This window comes from Anopheles coluzzii, chromosome 2 (assembly GCF_943734685.1).
Source record: "Anopheles coluzzii chromosome 2, AcolN3, whole genome shotgun sequence".
In the NCBI taxonomy this organism is placed as follows: domain Eukaryota; kingdom Metazoa; phylum Arthropoda; class Insecta; order Diptera; family Culicidae; genus Anopheles; species Anopheles coluzzii.
In genome coordinates, this window is record NC_064670.1 from 92,772,234 (window position 1) to 92,800,147 (window position 27,914).

A 27,914-nucleotide genomic window follows, 5' to 3' on the forward strand; every position below is an offset into this window, starting at 1 on the left:
TTGAATGCCTAATAAATGCGGCCTATGTTGCAGTAAGCTTATGAGCCATTTTGAATCGCCAATTTATGGATAGGATTGGTTCCAGGAGTCATTTCATCTCCCTAAACCAGTTCAATTAATTTTGCATCTATTTTGATGTAATTACAGGGTCTCCCTACATTTTGTAGTTCTTTCCCGGAAAATGTTGGATGCTTCCCATAGTTGTTTGGATCGTTCCAACGATTTCCCAGATGTTTTTGTTTTAATTGTATTATTTTTCATTCGTAGGATTGTGCATGGAAAAAATATAAATATATGGAATAATATATGTAATACGAAGATCAAGAAATCTTGTCAAACGCTGTACCAACAATTCATAAATATTTCGATGCACTTACTTACATTGTGTGTCACAAACGGATTGAACAAGCACTGGAAATGCACACTTGTTTCCTCATGTCAAAGCTAATTTTCAGCTCTATTGATAGAAGCGAAAATTGTACTTGTTTGACCTGCATTCGGGGTTAAAAAATCAGATACTAAATTGACCAAAACGATTTCCACACAAAAGCTCTGCTCAATGCTAGTGTCTGTGTTCTGTGTGTGTATCAATGCAGCAATCCATACAAAGTGAACACAATTGGAAACATAAAAAAGCACAAACAAATGCACACACTGGCACGAAATTCCCACAAGCTTTCACAAATTAACCTCAAAGTGCACTAACCCGAAACCGGCAACACAATTTGGGAGGATGCAAATGCCAGGACAGTGAAGAGGAAAATCAAGTGCGCGTTGCTGCAGTGCCTTTGTTTCAGCCGAGCATGAGATCATCAACATACGTTCGCTTCCCCCCTCAGCAAACCCACAGCACCGGAACCACCGAACGAACAACGCTACAGTGGATACGGTGGATGGGGTTTTCCATCTAGATTTATGCAGTTCAGCGGTTAGTCGAAAAGAGTAACGAACGATGCAGATGGATTTCGACTATTGATTGTACGAGGTTTGGCCGTCCCTTTTTTGTGTGTTTGGCTCAACTGATTTTGGGTGCATTTGGGGAGTGGTGGAAAAAGAATTGCGACGGGGCAAACCACACCGTAACAAATGCGTTTTCCGAGAGCTATAATTAAAGTTGATCTAAATCAGTGTCACGCTGGCGCCATTTGGATCTACTAAAAGGAGAGTTTTGGCTTCATCAGCACATGTTCAGCACGTCCATAAATTTGCGTTCTACTTTTTTATGGAGAAAAATGGATTTGGATCTACGTTTAAATAAATTTGAAAGTTTTTGTATACTATTTTTTACCGAGAATTTAAGTCATGTGCCTACACTGGTGTGATATAAAAATGGGTAATGTTTGGGAACATTCTATTGGAAAAAACATTATAGATATAGAGATTCAAGCTTAAACCGCCTGAAACTATGCAATCGGCTTAACAGTTCGTTCCTACTGTCTGTGGTTTATTTCGGCACAGGTATACGGTCAACACAGAGCGTGATAAACATGATTAAAATATAATATTTCTTCACAACATCAAACCAGCTAAATTATTCATTCTGTAAAAGTATAAAATTTCGCAAAAACTGCCTCAAAATGGCCCCGTATAAAGAGTCATTTCCATCTCTTAAAATGCAGTCCTGCCTTCTAAGCGCAAAACTACAGCCGAAGCCTCAAGATAAACCCAGAACGGCCGTGCGATATCAAACGAACCGCGACCAAACGAATTACGTGCCGCAAAAGTTCTGTCCCTCCCGACTGTGGACTGTGCAGATGACAGGCGGCATAATTTCAAACAGCATCAAACCGAGCGGACAACGCACCACACCGACCACACTGATCCGCCTCCAGATGGATAAGATCCAGCCCCACGCTTCCGGGAAGGTGTGTGCAATCAAAGTTTTCGCCGCCCGTGCACGGGTGCGGGTCCGCGACCGAAGTGTCCAAACTTTTTAGAACCAGATCTTGCAAATGCTTCCTCCACACTGTACTCATCCCAAACACACTGTACCGGGGCGTTAAGTTCTGCGGCAAACCAATTATCAAAGTATTTACCACTATTTCAAATGGAAAAGTAGTACCGCTCGGGAGGAGTGGAGGCCAAAGCATTCCCATCCAGCCAGGGGTAATTGCAAAAGTTTCCTGGCCACAAACACGAACCGTAAACGGACGCTCGCGGAGGGTTGCTAGTATATGTCTGTGTGTGTGTGTTTGGTCGCTAATCTTGTTCCAGCGGATGAGGCGCTATCTGTGTGACGGCTGGCCAGTATATCCTAGGGTTTACCGTTTATCGTTGCTCCTGTCTGATTCACCAACCGAATTGTGGTCGCCTTTATCTGCCATGGGTCGTGGTGGGCGGCATGGAAAATGTGTAGCTGCTCAACAATGCGTTCTCATTTATCATGATAACGAGCGATCTCAGCTAAAGCTTGCAGGACCGACAAAAAGGCAAAACAACAGATTTTTTTTATAATCTGATTGCGAGAATTTTCCATTAGAATTGTTGTCATACTTCAGTCTCGCCTAAACTTTGTATTCAATGTAAGAACAACATCTTGCCAAATGTCAACCAATATAGTAATAACTTATGCCATTTCCAGAAGCTCCTTTTAATTATCTCATCTTTGCAGCAGACAAGGTTAATTGAATTTTGCTTCGTCTTCATGTTTTCCCACAGTTCATGGAACCTAATTGCACGGTGCAAAACGGTGGAAAACACACACACAAACTTCACCTGCCCAATATCAACAGTATGTCATCGTTCGAGCGTAACTGCAGCATGCACTAAAAGCCGGTGGCAGTGAAATTCTGGCACGCCGTAGTTACGTAACATCCCTTCCGCTAGTGCCGGTAGAAACATAAACAAGAAGAATCAAAGCAACAACAGTCAACAACATTTAAAAAAACATCCCTCCATCCGCATATTAACGTCAGCGGACTAGACACGTGGGTCTAGTTAGTGTGCTTGTGTGTCCGGTTGCCCAGAGCGACGGAAGCTAGAAGCGGCTGGTCAGCGTGGCGGACTACGACGAACTTAGCTCGTTTCCACCAGAGCTACTCGGTGCATTCGAGAACAGCACCGAGTTCGAATGTTTGCTGCGGGCGCATCAGGATGCACAGTCCGAGGTAAGGGTGGACGGAGGAACTGGGGGGAACTGGAGAAGACAAACAGTGTCCGTGTGTCACCTATACTGTATGCGTATGTCCTTGTGTCCCTTGTACTAACATTGTTATTGGCTCTCACTCAATGAACCAATCGACGGCAATCTCTTTACACTTTTCCTACAAACTCCTTTTACGTTACACCGAAAATCAACAAAAACCAAACCAGCTCACCCATTTCACCGTTCACGTGTATCACATTTCCACAGACGCCGTCCGGTGGATGTCCGGTGGACTTTGACCGGATTCTGTGCTGGCCGAAAACGGATCCCGGCACCTGGGCAGTGCTTCCCTGCTTCGAGGAGTTCAAAGGCGTCCATTACGATGTGACACGTAAGTAAACGAAGCAACTCGCTCGGCCGATCTTTTGATTACGCTGCCGCCCTGCAGATGTCCGGGCGTTTCGGGGGTTGGGCTCTGGCTAGGTAACAACCGAGTACACACACATACACACATGATGTATAAACTTTTAGACATGCTCACAGTATGTCCCCTGTCGGACGAAATATGATCCAGAATCGAGACAGGGTGTCGTGACCGGGTGAGGGCTAAGTAAACAAGAACATCAACACACAGTCCTTCCGAAAAGTGGTAGGAAAGAAGAAAAAAAAAGCTTCCAAAAGTTTCCCTTCTCGTGTGTACTTTCCCGGTGAACACTTACACAATGGTGGTGCCGTCAGTGCTCTGACGTACTGCGAAGGGAGAAATTTAATAAAGCCGTTCAATGCAATCTGTCACTCGTTTTTTTTTGCGGACAGATAGGTTTCGGCAAACTTTGCTGCTGGTACTCAACATGAAGAGCGGGCCTAAAACAATGTCCTAATAGTGGCACATTGTGTTGGATAACCTAATTGGCCGAAAAGTTAAGGCTTAGTTTGCAGTTGATACCAATTTGCCAAAAAGCGGGTAAGGTCGGGTGGTATGGGTGGAACATAGCTTTGAAGCATATCAAACATGCTACCGAGCAAAATTACTCGAGCTTACGTCGTACGTTCATATAATAGGAAATTGGACATTTGTCTGGAAAAGGAAGCAAAGAAAGCCAACGGTCCGGATTCATAAAATTGAGGAGCCGTTTTTCTTATTTAAGCAAGCCATTCTGCAGTCCTTTGTACATGTAGTGCCTTAAGCATCTATTAGAGGTAGCGTGACAGTTTGCATGAAATTTAAATGTTAAGATTATTGTATGCATTAAACAAAAGGTAGGTAATAGGATATAGCCAATATAAATCAAATACGTTACACCCTTATTTATATTACGTTTAAATCAAATAAAACCTATTGTTTGAGAAATGAATAAATTTCCGAGAATATTATTGAACGTATTAAAAAAAATAAAAAAATGGCAATCTTATCGTAACTCCAAATACGGACATTATCGAATGCTCACTACAATTTTCTAGTTTTTAACTTCTTTTAACGTCCAAACATTTTACTATCAATATTGATGATCTACTGGACTGGCAGAACGTGTAGGTTATCGGGGTGTTTTATGAAATTCAGAGCTAAGTTTTTTGTTTGTTTTCTCGTTGATAACTGTCTCAACAGTGTATCCCTCTGTGCTACAATCCATGTGGGCTAAATTGTGTAATGAACTGATAAACAGTACATATTAGCTGCGTACTAAATGAGCACCTTAAAAAGTAAATCACTGAAACAAAAAACTACGGTGATTCAAACACGAATAATAAGCGTTGGTTATAGTTGACGTATGGAAAAAAACAATAATAAAATGAAGAATGGACATATTTGTATATTTGTATATTTGTATATTTATTAAAATGATCGACGGACCTCATAAGCCCATTCGATATATGTAAGGGTACAATAGGAATATAACATAAATAGTCACACGCTTTACACAACGATAACAAGGACGCTAAAGATTCAGGCGAGATGCGCGAAGCAAATCAATGCGACTCAACACATTTGCTATCGTCATGCCGGGCTCATACGCATCAGATGCCGCATTCAGAGCAAGACATATACGCAAAATATGGATGTGTGAAAAACTATCTAGAACAGACATGTCACACATACGGCCCGCCGATCACATGCGACCCGTGAACCCTTTGAATCCGGCCCGCAAAGAACTTTGCCAGCTGTTTTTTTTATCAAGCTGAAGTATATTGTATTATTTTGTATCCACTGAGGAAAAAGTATTCAACATTCAGTCTTAATAGTTTCCGATTAACGAAGTGAGCAATAAGTTACTCACAGTCGCTGTTTTTGGGAAGGTGTCCTCGAAGATGGCATGTGTTTTAGTGCTTATTTTCTGGCGGCTCCTCAAAGTCGGACTCATATTTTCCCATATTTTTGTCCATTTTCTGACTTTGAGGCTTTCTGGAAAATTTGGAAACCATGTATACCACTCGGAATATCACTTTCTTCACTTAACTGATGAGGTTACTCTTTAGCTAAACTTCTGAAAAAATCAGGCCGATATCTTTAAAAATCTTGAAAATAGAAGGACTTCAAAAAGGCGTGAATTGTATGAGGCCTATTAGAAGTTGATAATCTCTTTTCCTTAAAAAAGGTCACATAGCTTGCGAATATTTGCCAATATAGTGCTAAAATTATGAGTTATCGTTATTAGTTAATAGTCAAAATGACTTGTCAAAATGCAGCATTTGTTCTTCGTGTGTCGATATGAAGAAAAGTCAGGGCAGTCTCAATGTTGGAATATATCTGGGGCATTACATAAGAATGATAAAATTTCCGGGTTAGGGCGAACGCCGCTAAAGTTAAGTATGAGTAATTGTAAACTGCTTTGCGTATTTTATTTGTACTTCCATATTTATTATTTCTTTGTTTCTGGATTCTAGATACGATTCTCAGTCAAATAATAAGTCTTTTATATTTTTCGTCGATCGAAAGTACCATGTGGTATAGTGGATGATGGAGAAAAGAAAACCTGGACCAAATACTTAAAATACTTAAATGATATATTTTGGTATGAAATGATAGAATTTTATCCACCGCATAATCCCCCCCCCCCCCCCCCCATTAACTACCCAAAACTTTTCAATTGCGGCCGGCGAGAATATTTTCAACTGTAATCCGGCCCGCAACCCAAACGAGTTTGACATCACTGATCTAGAACTAACAATGAACGTCATTTTGAGAATAAAAATAAATGATGTCAAACTACCAACATACACTTAGTATTTACACTTATATTTCACATTTAAAAAAGTTTTTGACAATCTTTACTAAAGAAAAACTGATTTTCATTTTCGCGCTACTTCTACTAGCACCCTTAATTAAGTACAGTGGGTAACATTTTGCATACCTTCCGGCGCTTTACAGGGACCGACGTAGAGAAAGGTACAACCTAGTATTTCTCATTTTCTGTCAATCACAATACCCTTTTAGTAGTATGTAGTAGCATGTTGAACAAAAGATCAAAAGAGCCCCCATTAGTAGGTTAACACAATCCAAAAGTACCCAATTTCACGAAGGACGCATTCTCAACCGACACGTTTGCATAATACCCACTCCCTCTACAACCTTCACGAAACTTTAAATAACATCCATTTATGAGCGTGTGTGTAAACATCCACCAAGCGACAGTTGAACATAGGAAATTACATAGGAAACCCTTTCTACGCTCCTTTCTCTTTCCACAACGTCAACCTCCACCCTCGCTTAACCACACACACCGGTCTTGCCACACTATGACATTCAATTAAAGTTTCCCCGACGGCGTAATTGAAACTTGGTGCACTTGCACTTTCAACAACGCCCCTGTAATGTAAACTGAGACACATCCTCCCCCAACCCCCACACACAGAACCGCAAGGACCGAGGGAAACCTGCAGTCCCGCAAATCATCGAACCACAATTCAAGCCCGCTTCCCGGCCCCCTCGGAGCGATGAAAAAGGAAGGACAAACTTGCACTAACGGTGACAAACTTGAACTTGAAGTGCTGCTGTGGCACTCCGCTATGGCAGCACCATGCAATGACCATCCTCCGCCACATAGCTTCATTGGGTGTGTGGGGGTTTTGTGTTCTCTCTTGCTGCACATGACTATGCATTTTCTGGGCATTTGAACGTTCAACCAACGCATAACCGATCCATAGCCTTTCAGAGCGAAAGAAAAGCGTTGGTTCTGAAATTTAATGAGCAATTAAATAATCTCCCACAAGCATCTGCCACTGACCAGTGCAAAGGGCGGTTAGGGTAATACCCCAGAGCTATCACTGTACACATTAAACGATCGATCGTCGACGCTATTCTGGCACGGACCGGAGGATAATTATTTCTAATGGGCTTTCCTGTGTTTGCATCTCGCCTTCTCCTCACCAGAGAATGCCACCCGCTACTGTCATCCGAATGGTAGGTGGGACAACTACAGCCACTATGCCGCCTGCCATCACGTGAACGAGCCCCCGCCGGACATTGTGGAAATTTCGTCCATCATCTACTACACCGGCTACATCCTCAGCCTGGTGGCGCTTAGTCTTGCTGTGATAGTTTTCGTTTACTTCAAGTAAGTGCGGAACAGCAACGCCCTGTGGTTTCGTTTTGTAATGCTTGATTGGGGCGGATGGTTGGTTTTTTTGTTTGCTTTATCAATAGGGATCTACGCTGCTTGCGAAACACGATCCACGCGAATCTCTTCATCACCTATATCCTGTCCGCCTTGCTATGGATCATCATACTAACGCTACAGGTAAGATCGAGGGTGCAGAGTATTATTTTAAAAATATTTATTCAAAAAAAGGTAATTATAAGACTGCTTCCACAACTTATTTTCAATGTAAGAGATTACCCTTTTGCATAATTCCAAATTCACCAAAAAATAATCCCTTAAACATATCGTTAATCTTTATTTAACAGGCAAATCAGAAAATTTTCCATTTATTTAAGCACATTGTTTATTTTGGGAGCATTTTGGCTGGAGAAAGTAAAAGATGTATATTTTTCTACGTATTTTTAAATATATTTTTATGTCTTGGAACAATTCTCAACATGATGAACAACAGTTTGAATATATTAGTTGATATATATAGTAGCGATAAGCCGGTCTCGTAGTACAGTCGTCAACTCGTACGACTTAACAACATGCCCGTCATGGGTTGAATCCCCAAATAGACCGTGCCGCCATACGTAGGACTGACTATCCTGCTATGGGGGGGAATCAATTAGTCACTGAAAGCCAAGCCCACAAGTGGGTACAGGCAGGCAGGCCTTGACCGACATCGGTTGTTGAGCCAAAGAAGAAGATACTAGCGATAGAAGTAAATTTGGGTCGATCTCCTGGAACAGTCGTCAACTTGCACGCCTTAACAATGTGTCCGTGATGAGATCAAGTCCCATACAGTTTTGCTGTTTCCAACCTACAGAATTGGTCTTCAACCTACCCCGACCTTAGAAACTGATTCTGATCCCATACCAATCCTGGAACTGGTTCCAAAACAATGTCGAAATTTTAACTTATAAAAAAAACCTTTCCTGGTGCATTTCCCAAATCCATACCGGTCCTGGAACTGTTCCCCAACATATACCTCGCTTAAAAATGATACTGAACTCTTACCAATCCTGGAACTTGCACAGAACCCATTCCGTTAATAATACTGACCCTGAACGTAGCGCGATCCTCGAACTGGTCCTAAACGCATGTCAATTCTGGAACTGATCCAGTCCTAGAACTGGATTTAAATTCATACTAGTCTTTTCGGGAGAGAAACCGGTCTCATGGTATACTCGTCAACTCGTACGACTTAATATCATGCCTGTCATGGGTTCAAGCCTCAAATAGACCGAGCCGCCATAAGTAGGACCGACTATCCTGCTATGGGTAATTCGTAAGTTACTGAAAGCCAAACCCATAAGTGATACAGACAGGCCTTGACCTTGACCGACAACGGTTGATGAGCCAAAAATAAAAAAAAAGTCTTTTCGGGATTGATTCTGAACCTATACGGTTGCTAAAACGACCCTTTTTTTATTCAAACTAAAAACACATGGTTCTATCTCAATCATGTTTCTTTCGAAATAAATAAATCGATTTGTTGCATGTTCATTGAATGAACACTTTTGAACGAGTCAGGAAACCAAAACAATCCCAAACAATACAATACAAACAAAGAATACAAAATAATACCGCCTAATTTTCATTTTTATCATTTTTAAGTACAAAAAAGTGTACAAAAATTTAGTAATCCGAATAAATAAAAAATATTAAGTAATGTCTTACAATGGCAAGGTTGCAACATTTTCATAGAAATTTTTATTTAAGAAACTTCGCTATAGAAATAAGCTTAATAAAACCTTCAACATCTCACTTCCACAGTTGTTAGATATTAAATATCCATTTTTGCTTTGCTCGCTACCCGAATTTCCAACTAAAAACGTTTCAATATTCCCGCAGCTCTCGAGTGGCAGCAGTACCGGCATGACGAGCTGCGTCATCTTCGTCACGCTGCTGCACTACTTCACGCTAACCAACTTCTTCTGGATGCTCGTGGAAGGTGAGTAATGCCGTAATATCTTGGTTGCAAAATAAAATTGTACATTTTTCCTACAAAATTAATAATCACGCATAAAATTCTCGGCAAGTTTTTATGAAAGTGGGAAAAAAAAGAAAATACTTCCCACCGCTCGCAATTAGAACCGTTTAGCAAGTTTCACGAGCTTTTCTGCGTATCCACAAGTCGAAAATATCAAATCACTCGTTGGCATAGACTTAGGTGCTGCAAAATTACTTGTACTAACCAGTGCGTCAGGGTGCTCTCTAGCATTCGCGTTTCGCGCGAAACGACCATGTCTCTCTCCCTCTTTAGCTCTATCTCTCACTGTCACCTGCAGCAACCCATTCTCGCCCGGCTCCCGTTTAAATAAACATCCAAACGATCTTTATTTGCACGGGAAACGTGAGCCGCCTGTCGAGTGGTTTTCGTCGCGTGTTGATATCATTAAATTTCGCTTCTGATAACACCGACGCCGTCTCCACTTTCGTCCCGAGGGTTGATGAGCTTCCAACGAAAAGCTTACCAACCCGCCAGCTCCACCACAACACGGGGCTTCGTGGTAGCGACGATCGTTCGCACACGAAAAGCACACGAAACCAACTGCTGCTCAACCGTTTTGCTAATAAAATACCATCGCTTGGTTTAGTATCCGCCCATCGTTTGGTTGAAGCGTCTACTAGCGCCCGGCCGTGTTCTTCTGGCTTAGGGGGTGTTTGGTCCTTCTTTTTTTTTGTTGTTGTCTCCCTGCCCCACTTCCAGGAAACTTTCGAAAAGCTACCCCAAAATGAGCCCACGCCAAGCGAAAGACACACAAACAAACACACGCACAGGAAACCCAACCCATCGCCAGAGCACAGTAAATGTTTAGTATTACTGCTTGCGCACGGGAAAGGAACGCGAAACCCTCTTACGCGGCGCAAGCGAATCCCGTGCTGTTTTTCTTACCACCTCATCCTTCCCGGCGGAGAACGAGAATAGAAATACACGAAAAAAAAATCGGAAGCTTTGCTCGTTGTTTACTGTGATGGTACTACACGTCTACACACCGGCTCGTGTCGTATGTCGTTGCTATTCTGGAGTTGTTTTTTCTTCTTCATTTGTTGTCCTCCTCTACACCAGCTGAAGGACACTCGCAACAAAAGGCCATATTGCAGCACATCATGCGTTATCTTCATCCCCTTCCTCTTCTCCTCTTTACGCGCCTCCCCGGTTCCGTTGTTGTACCGGAAGAACAAAACAAACACTCCTACGGTAAGGCTGAGCTGGAAACAGGAAGCACTTGGCGCACAACATGGCAAGAAGCTAACGCAAACACATTCCGGCCGGCCATGTTTAACATTTATCCACATTTGCTAAAGTTTTGCACCAGTGGAATAGCCCGGCAGTCGGTCGTTCGGTATGTTTTGCTTTCAAGGGGTAGCAAACACGCGCGTAATTGAAGTTTGGCGTTGACAATTCATTTAAAAGAACAACATCATTAGTTAGCAGTTAGTTAGTTTTTAAGATGTTTTTTTCCTTTGAAATGATTCATGGGAGGGTAAAAAAGATTTACAACAAGTTTAGTTCAAAAAAACCTTTCACAGGCCGTTATTTTATTGCGGCAATCTTTAACGTGCAATTAAATTGTTTGTTTTGTGCTCGACTATACGCCTAAAGTTATGCTAAATTACGCCTAAAGCTATGCAAATAAATGACGTATTAGGGCTTCACTAATGGTTTAATTTAATCAGGTTTTCATTTGATCATTATTTTCATCCATGTCATGGTCATGTCATTGTTGATGTTTTGTTCATGGATATTTTTAAATTTTTGCTCAATTGTGAATTATGTATTCTATTTCATTGACTTGTATTGATATTTATGTGTTACGCTTTCAGACAAGCGCTGTATTATTCCGCATTCCTAGAGGTCGAGCATAAGTTACTAGAACATTGTTGAGCAAAACTCCATTTGGAAAATATGTCATCACTTAAAATAATTTCAACTTCCCACAAAACATCGAAGAAAATCTTAAAAATTGTAAAATATTTGAGTTCCAGCATTCCATCCCCCTAGCATGATTGCAGCAGCAGATACACAAAAATCAGCATTAAAACACGTTCATCCAGTCCATTCTGCTTCGCCAAGCCAGCCAGTCTCTTACGCGAGACTAATGCGAGTTGATCGTTCGTGAAACACTGTCACAAAACCAGTCGTCATCTTTAGCACCAAACGAACCAAACGGCTACCCGTCTCCCAGTTGCACCGGACCGGGTGCAGCAACAAAGTTGAAACTGGGGTAGTGTTTTCTTTCGTTTTTTTTCCTTCCATCCATCGATGCCAGCGATTATAAGACGGACCAGAACGTGAACGTGAGCAACATCATAATGAGCAGCTGCGAGGATTTGACTGCGATGGTTGCACGGTGTGCCTTAACTAGGTTCCATCGTCGGACCCGTCCATTACAAACAAGTTGGTTACAAGATAGCACACGGTGGTGCAACTGCATTACAGGAGAAGGAGACGGTTCTTTATGTATTTGGTCGAGATTGGAGCTATCTTTGAGGGTTTTTTTTTCTTTTCTAAAGATAGTACCAACATTCTTCGTGGTGTAGTAATGATGCTGTACGAAATATGATCATGATTATGGTCAGCATAATGATGGGGTTGTAATAGGTTTGTAATATAATGCTCTCATTGTTTCTCCGACAATCACATGAAATCATTTAAATTTCCTCAGGAAGCGAAACGCTCCAAAAATCGCATCTCTCTTCTTCATTATTATGCAGATCGAATAAGACATTTTGAAAATAATTTACAATTTGCATCCATTTGCTTACTGAGCCAAAGTAGAAGATTATTGCACAAGATTTGTTTCGCCGATTGCATACTGACAGGCGCTTTACTGTTTTAAACCTTTTTTACAATATTTGTTCAATTCGGTTTTACGGATCACGGAAGAAGTAATTGTCTTGGTCTACCAGCGGAAAAAGCTGATAATCTGAAAAGAAAATGTAAGAAATTATTTCATTTTATTCCCAATGTTATTACCCTGCCCACCGTCAACTGTCCTACCAGCTTGATAGTAAGTTCGGATGTTGACATTATCCTTGACCGAAAATAATTGTTATCAAATCACGCCCAGCCCCTTCTTTGTTCCCATAATCCGGTGGAACGGTATTACCGGCGTGCCTTACCGGGTGCTCAATTTCCACCCCAAGCAGCAGCAGTATAGCAACGAAGAAAAAAAATGCCCCAGGACGGTGACATCAGTCGGGTGATGGGCTTTCTCTTTTTTCTTCCCTCATTACTTCCCCTTTACAAATACGACAAGTACAGACAAATCGTGCGCTAGAGCAGCGAAAGCTTTTTGAGCTCCCAGTACTGATGAAACAGCTATAGTGCGATGTCTAATGGTAAGCGCACAGGGCGGAAAAAGAGGAGGAAAATCGAGGATTGAAGATAAATATTGATTATGGATTCATCGTTCAATCGTTTGCCGTTTGGCCGGAGGGGATAAGTGGCGCCGCGGCATCGGAACCGGAGAAAAAGGAAGCCGAAACGATGGAAGATTATGGTCTTATGTCCTTGGCTGAAGCACGAACGTTAATGGTGGGATTAACTGGGTTAAATCGATCCTGAACCAAACCAAGCGTCTGGGCTGCCATCGATGCCCACGCACCCAACCTCCACGGCAACATTGTATTACCCTTCACAACGACCTGCGTCCGGAATTGAGTTTTGCTGAAAAAAAAACGCAACGCAAAGTTTGCCTAAGCGTGCCGTTCCCTGGAGCATCTTTTAGGTGCGTTTGAGCTTACAACATTTTACTGCCCACACTACCCTCCCGAGGGCGTGAATCTCGGATCTTGTTTTTGCAATTGGATTTCAAGCGATTGAGGAGAGATTTAGCTTGCGTTTGACTTTGGATTAGGCAAAAGGGATCGAATGCGATTTTTTTTTTGGCTATGCTAAAACAATTGCTTCCAAATAGCTACACTCATCCAAACAGCGTCTCTGCATGATCTGATGTGTAATTCTGTCTCGGTTTACGTTTTCGATTTTGAAGCCGGACGATTTGATTCAATTCATCGTAAATTCATATTCATTGCAGCAATTAACACAATGACACAAATTGCTTTTAAGCCCGTCGCGTTCTCTGGGAGGCCGGTGAAATTGAGTGAGAGTGCACTTTAAAAGTCTGTTTCCTGTACAATGAACGTGCTCTGCAGTGGATGGACGTGCAGTGGAACTCCTGCTTAGCACTTCCTATCGAGTTCCTATCGAGTACACTAATTGAAATAAGCTCGTGCCATTCCCTTGCAGCACGTCCGATCAATTAGAGCAGGAAACTAAACAAGCATTAAAAGCTGCCCGTGTGGTTAGTACGAGTAACCCATTGATTGTTAGGAGGATTATTTTCAGTGTTCGCTTGATTCTTCTTAATTGTTTGGAAGCTTTTTTTCTATTTTGTTAGTTTAATTTTAATGGGCATCAATCGCCAAACTGTCTAATGACTTGTTGTAAAATGCCTGAAAGAAAGGGATTGCATGTTAACTTTATTAACTTTTTTACACTTTTGTTTTAAACTATTTTTTTTAAAGCAGGCTAGTGTCAGAATACATCGTCAAACAATACAGAACAAAAAAGTTCAAATTGTGAACTAATTATATTCTGTTTCAAAGTTAAAACCTTGCCACAGCTCAACAAGCTTGCTAAACGCCTAAAAGTATGCACTATAGTTTAGAAAGTACAGCTAATATTCTACATTTTTTGTGCTTGCATTCGTTACCAAGCATAAACTAGCCTAAAAGGCAGGTGTTCAGTAACGCCCAATAAACTCCCATTGTGCCTTATTTTGCATAATTAAAGCTTTTTGTACTATTAAGAACGATAATTTACAATTAACTTTTACGGCTCAGGTCCTTTCTGAACGTTTTCAATAAATCGTGACTTTATCGCATTATCGACATTCCTAGCCTCATCGTAAAAACAAACCATCTACCACCTGGCCACACGATGCAGGCACGCACAAAACCGAACTCATGGAAAAGTCCTACCTGCTCTCTCCTGCATACCATATGTATTCCACAACCGCAAGCAAAACAAAAACAATCACACAACGACACGCACGTTGACGAGAAAAGTTTCACTTCCTCTACTGTACAAGAGAGAGCAAGAGAGAGAGAGAGAGAGAGAGGGAGAGAGAGAGAGAGAGAGAGAGAGAGAGAGAGAAACACCAACAGCAATAACTTTTTTCAATTTAGCTGCACACTCATTAAGCCAACAGCCAACGACACCACAAGCGGGCAAGTGAGGCTAAAGAGGTTCTAGCAGGTTGCTCAGATTATTAATGAGTGCAACATTAAACATTCTAACACGCTATACGGTGTACCGAACACGTAGCAGAATGCGGGAGAAAAGTTTTCCTTTTAGTTGCTTTCCACCAGCCATCTTCTATTATTTTCCTAAAACCATGGGAACACTTTCGGCTCCTGAGAACGTCGTGTGTTCCTCAGCGTAAAATTACAAAGGAAAAGTTTCCCATTTAGAAACGGATGCTTACTGTGCTTATGAGTAACTTTTATCAAAGGTGAATATTATGGGTGCTCTTTTTCGTTGAATTGTGCTTTTTTGTTAGAACGTGTAGTGCGAATAACGCCGTGGCATCATGGATAGCAAAAGAAAGCTGTTAATCCTCCCGGCACGTCATTTTTGGGATCTACGCCTTACGTTTTCGGCTGCTAAGCTGGGCTAAAAATACAAGACCTACGCGCCGATGCTCGAAAATATTTTGTTTCTCGGCTGTATCCAGGATTAACGAAAAAAATCATTATTACAGCGCAATATTCCCCCTTATTTTTTCGATGTATTCACTGTCTTACTTCACCAGCCGATGTGTTGTACCCATTTTGATCGTTTGCTCGAAAGCTATTAACGGGACACTAATCCCGTACGAATCGCATACATCTCGCTGCCACTTTCCCGCCCAACCATCGGTAACCGGGCCATGTATCAGTATTTAAAAGCTCCTTTGCCTTGACCGGCTTTCCGGGGCGGTTGGTGGATAAGGCGGTTCTCAGCTACACAGCTTGGCTGTAATTAAGCTCTCGGTTGTTTCGTTCGCATTGGCCCTACGCTTCTATCGAAAGGGATTTTAGTCTCAACCCATCGGAAACGCCTATTCCAGATCCGTAGAATTTACGTACGCCATGTGTACGCTGGTGTTTTCCGTGCGAGTTTATGATACGTTTCTTCGCCGTTGTTCGAAATGCTGTGAAAATCTACCTCCTATTGTACGCATCAGTTCCCGGCAGCTGTCGATGCATGATAATCACTATCACTTTCACAACGTTGTTCTGGTAGGTAGGATTTATCGGAAAGGAATGAATCTTTTACTAAACAAGGTTCAAAGTTGTTCTTACCATGTAATTTGATCTGCCAGCTTTTTTTATTTCTTTCCAGCTGCTAGGAATCATTTTCTCATCACATTTTCCCTCTCATTTCAGGGCTCTATCTGTACATGCTGGTGGTGGAAACGTTTTCGGGTGATAATTTGCGCTTCAACATGTATGCCGCCATCGGTTGGGGTAAGTGTAGCAGAGCGTCGGTAGGCGATAATTCATTGGGAATGATTTAGCTTCCGAATTTCAGTGCATTTTGGTGTATTTATGTGTTTTAAGCGCTTTCTAGGTTGGTTCTAGGTCGCATTAAAGTAGTTTTATTAAAAGTTTCTAAAAATATGCAATTCACATCCCAAAGCGCCTAAATGTACGCAATCAACTTAACAAATCGCCAAACTGTATGCAACTTTCATTTAAAAAGAGTTTTACACTAGCTTGTATTAAAGTTTCATAATCCTAGCCCTTCTTAGCTTTAACTCACGCAAAAAAAAACCATACAAAACAGGCACCCAGTAGCAACCGTCTCACACTAAATTCGACATCACTATAAAAATGCATTTCCTTTAACGCAGTCTTCCGTGGAACCCACTCAAAGTTAGATTATCTTCGTACGCGCGTGTACCACAAACCTATCCCACTGTGGCAAGTGGCCAATCGAATGCCGTTAAATCCCGAAGGTCTCGGTGCAAGTGCAATAAAGAATGGAGAGGGGGAGGGGAGAAAGAGCACAGAACAGCCCGCGAGCTGGGACAACCATTATCGCCACAATAAACACTAAATAAATTGTCCATTTCAGTGTGGCGGCCATTATTTCGAACCGGCGCTCAGAACCCAGAGCCTCGATCCGTATGTCCTTGCCTTTGGATTGGCTTTTGGTAGCAAAAACGGTACCGTACAGTCTGGCACAGTCTGGTGTTGGGGACGATTTCCCAGCACAGGGACGACAATTCATTGTCTGTTTTTGTTCTTCTTTCCCCGACTCTCTTTCGCTTGCAATTCCGTTTCGTAAGCAATACAAAAACAACGAAGATCACTACCATTACATTAAATGTCCTAACGGTTGTGAAACTTCTGGTTTTTTTTTTTTGGTTGTCTCCACAGGTTCTTTTGCTTTCTTTTTGAGCTTTCGCTCGCTCTCGGGTAATTTACCACATTTGCCTTAAAGCCACCGAGATTGCCTGTGGTCGCCCCGTGAGGGCAGTTATTGGCAGTGAAACAGTACTGCTATCAGAGGAGGAAACGAACGAAAGTAACGCACCAGCGGGTGTTATAAGCATTCAGTATTAAGAGTCGATTTTGGAACAATGAACAAAAGAGGAAGCAGCTGGTCGTTATCATTATTACGCAGTAATTATCTTTCCAACCGATTAAGCACATCGTATTGATAGCTTGGTGCCACTTTTTTTAACTGAGTCGTTTCCATTTACTATCAAAATGTGCTGCTAACCACTTTGCTATGAGTTTGTTTAACTTTTAACCTACTGTCACATAAACTTTCGTTCATTAAACCAACTTTCGTTTCCGCTTTTTCCATTTCCATCTCCCCTCTCAGGCGGACCGGCCATTTTCGTCATACTGTGGGCCATCGCGAAAGGTATCACCCTGTCCGGGCAGGGCAAAGCGGACACGGTAAGTAAGCAAAACCCGGAAGTGGTTACGTCCCATTCCAGCTCACACTGTCCTCGCCCAAAATCCAATCGACGAAACAATTAACGTTCGCACTAGGGGAGGCGATGGTGAAAGTGAAAGTTCAAATCGTTATTAACTTTTACCAAGTGGACCTCCGAAAAACTAAAACTCTCCCGCATCTAGTTTGGCGTAAACTGCTCTCCTTTTCCAGACCGCATCGCTGCATGCGTTGTTGTGTCATTCCGTGTCATGTCGTGCCAGTTTTCAATGCTGTACCACCCATGGCTGGAACTTTTGGTGGGGCAAAAGACACCATTAGTGGGCGGCCAGCTTTCGGGGAATTGTTTTACCCTCACACACACACGCGCACACACACACACACACACACACACACACACACACACTCGTGGGAGAAAAGTTTTTGCGCATCAACTTTTGCCTCGTTGTTAGTAAACTTTTTGGGCTAGGGCGAGGTTTGTAAATTGAAATGATAACAGTTGTATCATTATCTCTGTCTGTTTAGATTACTGAAGCTATCCTTCAAAATTGCGCACCAAAGGGCTTAACTTCATTTTGCACCGCGCTCAGGTGCTTAACGCCTAAAGTTATGCAATTATACTTTTATATTAATTTCTACATTAGTTCTGATCGCAAATAATGTAGAATATCAATACAGCATGTCAGAAATGAGGATTGGGAATTGTTTTCCAATATTACTCTACACAAAGTTGATTAGTTACCATAGTAATTTAAACAGAGTAAATTACTATTATTCTCATCATAATGTAATAATTTTATGCTAGATTGCGGTATTCCTTAGGTTAAGTAAAAAGAAAACCTAATTTACGTAGGATAAATGCACCAAAAAATCTTTGAAATTTATAGTGGTGTTAGCACGATATCGACCACATGCGTTCTAGACAGAATTATTATTTGTACACATCTATCTGTCAAGATCAGCTAGATCAAGTACCCACTTTACCCGACAGATGGCGTACTAGATACACAGAAAGGGACGACAGGATTAGCTTGTGCGACAACTAGATCTCCCAGAATAGGACCAATGAAGAAGCGGTACAACCAGGGTCAAGTTCACTCAGCTGAGGGCGCCATCGCTAACCGAAAATTAGTTGCAAATTAGAACGCGGAAATACAACAAAATTTTAAAACTGCTCAAATAAATAGACAGTTTGTAAAATTATCTTTACTATTTGCGACTCAACGAAACGATTGCTACACACGTAGCAACAAGTGGTATAGATTTTGTTGTTACACCAACACACAACTTGTTGAGTAGCTGGAAAGACTTTCTTAGAACTGGCTTTGTGTGTTTAATATGTATTTGCTCAGTTTAAAAATTAGTCTGTCTTCTGTCGCTTGACTTTTGCTACTGGCCCTAACTATCTCGATGGCGCCTATTTCTCGAACAGCTGATCAGTCTTGACCGCACTTGACCCTGTTTCGCGACCGCTGCCAAACTTTATCCTAATTGGCCTTATTTTTGATAAGCTAGCTGTTTCGCCTTTGGGGATATCTTTTTGTCCTTATCTGTTTTACAGCGCCATCTGGTGCTTTCCTCGTAAGTTATTCGAGCTGTCCTTGACAGCTCGTTGTTTTGATAAACATTACGGCTGCTAATCTGCACGAGGTAGATTTCGTGCCAACAGATTTACTTCATTTTATTTAAATAATAAGTAAAGTATTTATACCATATTTGATTTAATTTTAATAGAATTATTTAATAGTAAAAGTAACAAATGTTCTAAACAAATACATATTTTTCAATGTTTGTGGCCTTAGTGATGGTGTGGTTCCTATAGTTGTTTTATTGTATGATGTTGTATGAAAAATATTGAATATAACCCGAACGAGGCTGAGTATTGAAGCAGGTTTAATAAGAATAGCGAAGATTACAGTCATAATTTAGAATTTCTGCCTAATTAAATGAACTGAAATGATTATTTTTTACCGTTAAAAATAATGAATGTAGCACTGTAAACGATTCAAGATAGCCTATACCTTGAAGGGTGTGCTTGATTTGAAGTTCAATTATCACTCATCTAAAAATATAAATTTTTGCTTTGTATGGCCAATGAATAACATTCTTCTTATTTATATTGTCCTCTGACTAGCGCCCTCGCCCGGCAATTACAGGCCAGACATCTCGAATAATTGGATCTTGTGACATTTGAAAGCAAATGTTGAACTTAATTCGTTTGTAAAAACAACCTTGAAAAATCCAATAGGCTTATAAAATAAATGCCGTTAAAATAATACGTTACATTATAACCGATCTCTGCCCAAACAGTGGTACACCAACAACACTTTCCTACTAAAAGTGCCATCCACAACCTCGGACAGAACAAAAATCCACCCGAATCTCTCCCTCAATTAGTGGTGAATATTTGTTTTTTCTTCTGTTGTTTTCTTTAGCCCTCAAAACACTGTCCCACGATCAGTGGCAAACCATTGGCACGAGCAGGTTTGGAAGGTTTTGGTTTCGGCCGGAATCTTCTCCAGTTGGGCGTTCATTCCATCCGACACTCGAAACCGGAAAATAATTGTTCCACAAGAAAGAAAAAAAGAAGAAGGAAAGACGAAGAACGCCACTCCAGAAAAGCTTTTCCACCGGCTAGTCTGCTGATGCAATTCGATTCTTTCCGAGTGGAAAAGTGGAAATGAATATCAAGAAAGCCCGAAAGCAAACAAAACCATAAGAACACACCGACATACAAACACACCTCTCACTCGTTAAATGGGCGCCGGCCAAAATTGCCACTTTAACGGCTGTTGATATTCGTGTCGTTCGGGGAAAGAAAGGGCAGAAGGCAAGTAGGAGTGTAGTGTTCCATTTCAGGGCAACCAGAATGGAGCGCAAGATGACTTTTCCATGAGCTTTTTTCCTCCCTATTTACCCTCATCCCAAGCTCGTCGCCTCCCCTACCTCCTTTCCCCTATTCATTTCCTTCGTTCAACCGAACGAAAACAACTCTCAGCACCGTAGTATAATGACCTAGTTTAGATTTTTCCCGGAAAAGCCTTTCCAGTCCCGTTCGATCGATAGCGGAAAGCCACTCATGTCGTTATTGTGTTTTGCTTGTATCGTTTATTACGGTTTCGGGCGGGCGGGCTGCCCCACCTCCAGCTGGAAATCGAATGCTCCTGGATGCGTGAGTCAGTCGTCGACTGGATCTTCCAAGGGCCGGTCTGTGCGGTGCTGATCATCAATCTAGTATTTCTCATACGAATCATGTGGGTAAGTCAAGCCGTCTCGTAATGCCAGTCATGCATCCCAACCCTTTTCCGTTTAACAATGGTCCTTTATACCGCGCAAAACCCAGGTGCTTATCACGAAGCTACGATCGGCGAACACGGTCGAAACGCGCCAGTACCGGAAGGCATCGAAGGCACTGCTCGTGCTGATACCGCTGCTGGGCATCACGTACCTGGTTGTGCTGGCCGCGCCCGCCGAAGGCGTCGTCAGTGACATTTTTGCCATCGCCCGAGCGCTGCTGCTCAGTACACAGGTAAGTTGGGGCGCGCAAAAAGGGGAAAGGCATACGTATAATCATTACCCGGTAATTGTTGGCGAGTAAATCGGTTGCTTCTGTGCGGGGACTGCAAGGTGGGAGCTATTAAAATATTATTTTTAATTCAAGCCGACAAACACACGCAAGCTTTTGTTTTTGTTTCATTATAAAAGGGTTCTCTCAACGGCACATGTTTAAATTGCAAATAAAATTTTAATTTTCATTCCGATCCAAGTTGTGAGTTGTCACATATCAATGAACTAAGGGCAACATTTGCAAGCATTAAATAGTAATTGATTTCGATAAATTTAAAAATTCAGAAGAGTTTATCGCAGAGGACATTAATTGAATCGCTGCATGTAGCATCTATAATTTAACGCTAGATGATGCAAATGTTTATATACAGGATGACACTATTATTAAGGGTCACTTAGTAATCATGAATTGAAAGTGTACGTGAAATATTGTTTTTCGATTATATCTCAAAAGCTGCATAAAAATGCATAAAAAATGTAGAAGATTCCATACCGATTCAAAGAATATTCTATTTCAAAACTATTTGCATCAATTGTACCGGTACTATATTAAACCAAACATATTCAACCATATCAAACATATAAGCGAGTTGGTAAAAACCAGTCCCGCTGACATCCATGTTTTCACCGTTAACTAGTTTTGGGTTTGATGAATCTTGCATTGAGATCCATTTATATGATCAACTAATCATTTGGTTTAATCTCTAAAGATTTATGAATCTTCCAAGATTAATATTCCTCCAAGGAAACATGCGCCTCTTCAGAATACTTGGGGATTCATGAGTCTCGAATGATTCCAGGGAACCCAGAGAACCATGAATGTTTAAAGATGTATCATTTAAAAAATATTTATTAGGTGCCTATCCTAGATCCTATAATACACAGGTTAACTAGCACGACTTAACAACATGCCCGTCGTGGGTATTCCCGTAGCAAAACAAACTATCCGGCTACGTGGTACTTGCCAAGATGCCTCGAAAGCTTGCATGGGCTGTCATGACCACGAAGGTTGTGACGCCAAGAAGAAGAATAATAAGAAGCTCAACCTCTATGAATCTTGAATGAAATCGTAGATTTTCTTGAATCTTTCGAGATACATGAATCTTTTAAGATTAATGAATTTTTCGAGATGTATAAATCTTTCGAGATTCATGAATCTTTGCTAACGACATTCAGATTCGTTGAATCATTTCAAAGATTCATTCAAATTTATAAATCTGAATCAGATTCACCCAACACTATCGTGAACGCCATGGTGAGATTAGTTTTGTTGAAAAATAACTATTAAATTGAATAAACGTTAAATGCAAGTGGAGTGTATAAATCTGATATCGGCAGATTTGGAAATACTCTTTTTTAGTAACAATTAAAAAAATAGACTACTTTAAATTAAGAGATATTCTAATTTCCAGCACGCAATATTTTAAATAAATGATAAAGTGTAATAATGTTCTTAATTTAATCAAAAATACTCATTTATCACATGTATTTTGCCAGAAACACGTGATATTCAATTTATCTGGATATTAGTTTTACAAGGATACCTCTTAAACGCATAAACCGCGTTTCTCACGAACAGACTGTATGGAGAGCCACATTTTATTTAAAAAAATGCGTCTATTTATTACAAAAAATCACGCTCACTCACATTTGATCAGTAGATGGAATTGGAAATCGAAACCCTCTCAGTGTGTTGTACTTAAAATTAAACAATACTTATGACACCAACATTAAAACAAACTTTAATTGGTTATTCTAAACTACTTACAAAAGCATAAGTGGCTAGCCCATTTTAAACTTTTCATATCCCCCAACATTGATCTACCCACAAATGGGCAACGGTACAACTATGTAAAGCAGTGAAACTTGTTCCACGCTAACATGACTGCCGAACGTGTGAAGCGGGAACTGAATTAGCTTTCCCCTGTCCAGTTACACCGGGGAGTGGCGTGAAGTGTGAAAAAATAAGCCATCCCGCTCGTAGAGTTCCAAACAACTCAAACAACACAAAGTACCAGCAGTATCGTGCACAAGCTCGCCACAAGCTTTTCCTTTTGAACTACGCGGCACAGCGGCAGTATTTTCCAGCGTTTCAAATCCCTGACATCTTCGATTACGCTAATCTGAAATTGAAACATAACGCAACGAAATCCGTACACGCGGCAGCAAAAGCACATCCGCCCACGCGTGTTTGGTGGGAAAGCACGAGCAAGCCCACCCCGTTGCAAATAATTTGTCACACATTTAGACCGGCAATGCAGGCTTATGTAGCCGTGTGTATTAATGTGACTCTCTGCATTCCTGCCTAAATTAAGCCCCTTTGCTTGCTAGCGAAAATTAGGTTGAACGTGCGATCCTGGGCAGCGTAACGGACCAACAGGGGCTGTTGGGGAGAATATGTTGTAATGCACATCAAAGATGAAACAATAAGCGCTGATGAAGGGGTAGATAAACCTCATTCATTGGAACGATATGTATGAGTGTGGGTCTGTGCGTGCAAGCGAGTATGCTGATTGCACTCATTGATAGTGGAACCCGCAGGCGTTGGGTTGTGAATGGTTTTAGCGCACGCTACATAAACAGATCGCCGCGATGACAGCAATGATGGGGGAAGTGTTGTGGTGTAGCCGGTGTTTAATGAATGGTTACATTTGCAGGCATTTAATTGTAGAGATTATGGCAGTCCCGATATGTTTGGGTGGGATGTAAATTTACACATAGCGCGTCAGACATGGTGCTAAATATGCATTCCTTTCAAGGACAATAAGAGGAAAACTGTGCTTAATTTGTTGCTTGTACATGATTCTGTTTTAACTAGAAGCATTTGATAGTGATCCGTTTAATTTTTGTTTTTAATTTTTAATAATTCACATAAAATCTAGTTTTACAATTACGATAATCACGCCATAATTCAAGGTATATGCGTATCAGGAGCGACGTAGAATCAACCACTGTGCATACCTGTATTGGACGATACTGCTTAATTTATGTAGTTGATAATTACGATTTATAATTGGATTTTCATTCTGCCATTATTAGTTCGATCGCTGGTATCTCTTTTGCGCAGCGGGTGTTATAATTCCACACAACTTCCAGCATTTGTTCCCACTATCGTCACGCTAATTTGTACGATTTATTGCTTTAACCTTGTTTATCGAAGGCAATTTCATAATATGTAATTAATCTGACCACTAAAGCTGATTTAGTAATGGAATGATTGTTGGTTGTTTTGCCATTGCTATTAAATTAAAAGTCACTCGCAAACCAATCATCTGAATGAATTAATTAACAATGTATGGAAATAAATCGTCGGAATAACATTACGAATAGCTTTTGTACTGCTCATATCACCATAAAGTACATACAAAACTAGCTAATGTCCTTGCTCCCGTGGTGTGCGATCGGAGAAACCCCACGACGACGACAAGCGCGCTATAATTCCACCACAGGCAGCGCAATGAGACCGCGTCGTGATTCCACTCCCATTCATAAACCACATCCTGCACCACTCTCTCCCAACCAGCGCAAATTGGAGCCGATTTTTCCATCGCCCGCTAATTCCACACACATCACAGCACGACGACCACAGCGCATCACCCGAAAGCACTTTCCCGCCGTGCAAGCTTTCCGGGGTTTAGTGGCGCGGTCTCATTTGTGAAAGTGTTTTTCCACATTTTTCCTTTTCCTTTCGTTTTCACGCGTTGTTTTTTGCTCCCTCCGTACTGTCTTTATCCCTGCACACAACAACAACAACAGCAGCAGCCTCCTGATGGCATCAATTTTCACACTCACTAACTCGCACTATAATGCCTGCGCTTTCTTCTTCTATTCTTCTTGCCCGCCTATAGGGATTGTCTGTGTCACTGTTCTACTGCTTCCTCAACTCGGAGGTACGGTTAGCGCTGCGCCATCGGCTGGAACGGTGGAGGGACGAGCGGAACATTCGCCTCGGTCAGGTCCGGCAGCGAAGTCGACGGTAAGTGCATTTTCGGTCCAACAGACAGCTAACGGCAGCGTGGTGGGAAGGAGAAGCTGTCTGCAGAAAAGACTTGCATTATTTGTGGGCTGCTATATCTTACTTGCACAAATTATTCACACCTTAAAGACTGCGTTTGTATCCGGTCTAAGGTGTGCTTTAAACCTACAAAGCTGTCGGATTAGCATAGCGATGAAAAAGTATTTATACACAAGGGCTGTGAGAAAAGCATAATCCCGGGCAATGAAAAATGCATCTCGAAAGGCAATTTAATTGGACGAGTCTTAGTATAGGCTGTTTTCTGACCTTGTGAGATCAGACTGGAGGAAGATTATAAATATCCTCGAGTATTTTTAATCCACAAATAGTCCTAGCCGTGCATTGCTTATATTCCGTTCTACTTTAACCCTTCACTGCTCAGTTAAGACACTGAAAAGGACTACCAAGTTACTTCAAATGTATGTTCCGTGCTTATTGCTTAAATTCAACAACAAAACGACACCACACATACACCGAAGGGGTTTTCCGCAACTCGATTTAATGGGCTACCATTAAAACTGTGGGTAGAAGGTTCCCTCCCCGATCGTACACGTGTGCCTGTGTCTGGCGTCTGCTCTTTTGTTCGTTCGCGCTGAAGGTTACGGTCACGGACGGGCGTCGGATGCCTTTTTCCTTTGCACTTCCTTCCCTGGCTCATTTACGATTATGTCTTTTTTGCAAAACAAAGGCGTGAATGAGAGAGCATAAAGATAGCGTTGGTTGGAAGCATGAGTTTTGTTGCTTTTGGGGAGGCATCTGCTAAGTGCATTTGAAGGTGCATTGGACTTCGTAAAGGAGAAATGTTTTTTTTCCTTAAATCATTAAATTATTGGTAAATATTTTATTCATATTCCAATTTCTAGGACATTACTAAACACATGACATCTGGCAGAAAGGTTTTTTTTGTTTTAAAAAAATACAAAAAACGCATTACTCAAAATTGCACACCATCTGGGCTTTTCCAGCGCCACGGCACTCGCTAATTTAATTCATCTTCCTAACGCATCGTAACGCTTAAAGCCGCTACAATTGATGCGTGCACAAAGGAAAATGGAAAGCTTCATCCAATCAGACCTTAAGGAAGTAAGCTTCATCAAGCACGTAAAACCGAGAATAACGTAAAAAGACTCCCACAAACACACACACACAGAGCGAAGAACCAGGAAGCTAAACGAAATTTCGCTAAAAAAAAGCAAGAACTCCACGATACACGATACGGCGTAAGACCCATCCGGTGTGATGGTGGTGAAAAATGGTTTACAGTTTATCTCGGGAAAATTGAAACACGGGATCCGTTCGCCTTTTTTTACTTTTCTTACAAAAAAAAAACAGTATCTTGTGACCGTCTCGAAATGGCAAAAAGAAAATCCCGAAGTGAAAAATCCGTTCCACTTCGTATTCCGATATCACTATGGGGCTGTTTTTTATCACTTTGTTTAAATTAGCCAAAAAAAAACAAGTTAAAGCTCGCTCAAACAGAGCACTGCCGTTCCTTGCACGGTGGCAGTGCTGCTGATGCTACCCCTGGCTGGCCCCTTTTTTTGCCCGCTCCGCCTTTTGGGTGTACATTTTATTTTACCAATTTATTTTACAGCCACCAATCATTTCGGCGCACACTGTAAAGCTGCTTACTCTCTCGTCCAACCTTCCCTCCCGAGAGAGTGCGCTGGTGTATGAGCTCAATCGAGTGCAACGATACTGTATAAAATATTAGCCGAATATCGTACCGATCCGATCCGATCCTTGCAACAATGGTTTGCTTCCTGGTTGGGCCGAGCTAGACGGCTGGCGAGTTTTTACTGCACTTTCGATTCCACTGTCCGCCATTGCACACATCCACATCACTGGGGCGTGTATTGGCTGTGGTGCCCCGTCTTTAAATCATCTTTCAGTTCCATGCCGACCATCAATTGTCGATTTAGCTTCTTATCCGGCTATTATGAGCAAGTCGGAAGTCGTAAACTTGGAACCGATTTTTAAAACGTACCTATAATCTGATCCCTGGACATGTGTTTAGCTGCATGCAATATAATATTTTTACAAGACTTTAAGAGCAATTTTAAGCTTGAGGATTATTCATTTTTAAATATAAACTATTTTACTATTTTACTACTATTTCCATATTAAATCCCACTACATTCTTTCCGTGTTTTCGTATCCACTTCAACTCCAAGTAACATCCAACAGTAAGGCATTTGAACATTCCTCAGTTAGTCCTAACGTCTGTAGCTATTTAAAGTCACCACAAACCGTACAACACCAATAAGTAACTATCTCGGATGGGAAAATGCGACCAAGAGTTGTTGTACAAGAAAGACGGAGTCCTATTGCTCCATAGTTTTGCTCCATTGTCAATGTACCCTTACTACCTCCAATGTAGTTTTAAATGTTTTACTCCCCTTTTTCCCAAACGAACGAAGTCCACCTAGCGCTAGTGATAATGGTCGATGTTTTCCTCTCTTTTCAATTTTCCTACCATTTTCCTACCGACCGGTTACTGTTGAAACACGAGCAAATGCATCGCCCGCACACAAATTCGCAAGTCGTCCCCGTTATGCTAATGAGGCTTGCAAAATGAGTTTTCCACTCGCAATGCCGCAACAAAAGAATGAAAAAAAAAAACAACAACGCGCTACCAATGACAAGTAAAGCGCGCGGCTTCCTCGTGCTATTGAACTAATCTTCTATTTTTGTACTATA

At 41.4% G+C, this 27,914-nt stretch overlaps 1 protein-coding gene across 1 annotated transcript in view; it reads left to right on the forward strand.

Moving 5' to 3' along the window:
* Positions 1 to 1,754: 1,754 nt before the first annotated feature.
* The window catches only part of LOC120951116 (diuretic hormone receptor-like), a 34,468-nt gene continuing 8,308 nt past the window's right edge, over positions 1,755 to 27,914 (forward strand). Inside the window, exons 1-11 of the mRNA XM_040369650.2 lie at positions 1,755 to 1,865; positions 2,982 to 3,107; positions 3,353 to 3,476; positions 7,455 to 7,638; positions 7,728 to 7,821; positions 9,523 to 9,622; positions 16,111 to 16,191; positions 17,558 to 17,634; positions 20,780 to 20,890; positions 20,976 to 21,161; positions 25,048 to 25,175. Of these exons, the coding sequence (XP_040225584.2) occupies positions 1,755 to 1,865; positions 2,982 to 3,107; positions 3,353 to 3,476; positions 7,455 to 7,638; positions 7,728 to 7,821; positions 9,523 to 9,622; positions 16,111 to 16,191; positions 17,558 to 17,634; positions 20,780 to 20,890; positions 20,976 to 21,161; positions 25,048 to 25,175 (1,322 nt within the window). The remainder of the gene's footprint in view (positions 1,866 to 2,981; positions 3,108 to 3,352; positions 3,477 to 7,454; positions 7,639 to 7,727; positions 7,822 to 9,522; positions 9,623 to 16,110; positions 16,192 to 17,557; positions 17,635 to 20,779; positions 20,891 to 20,975; positions 21,162 to 25,047; positions 25,176 to 27,914) is intronic.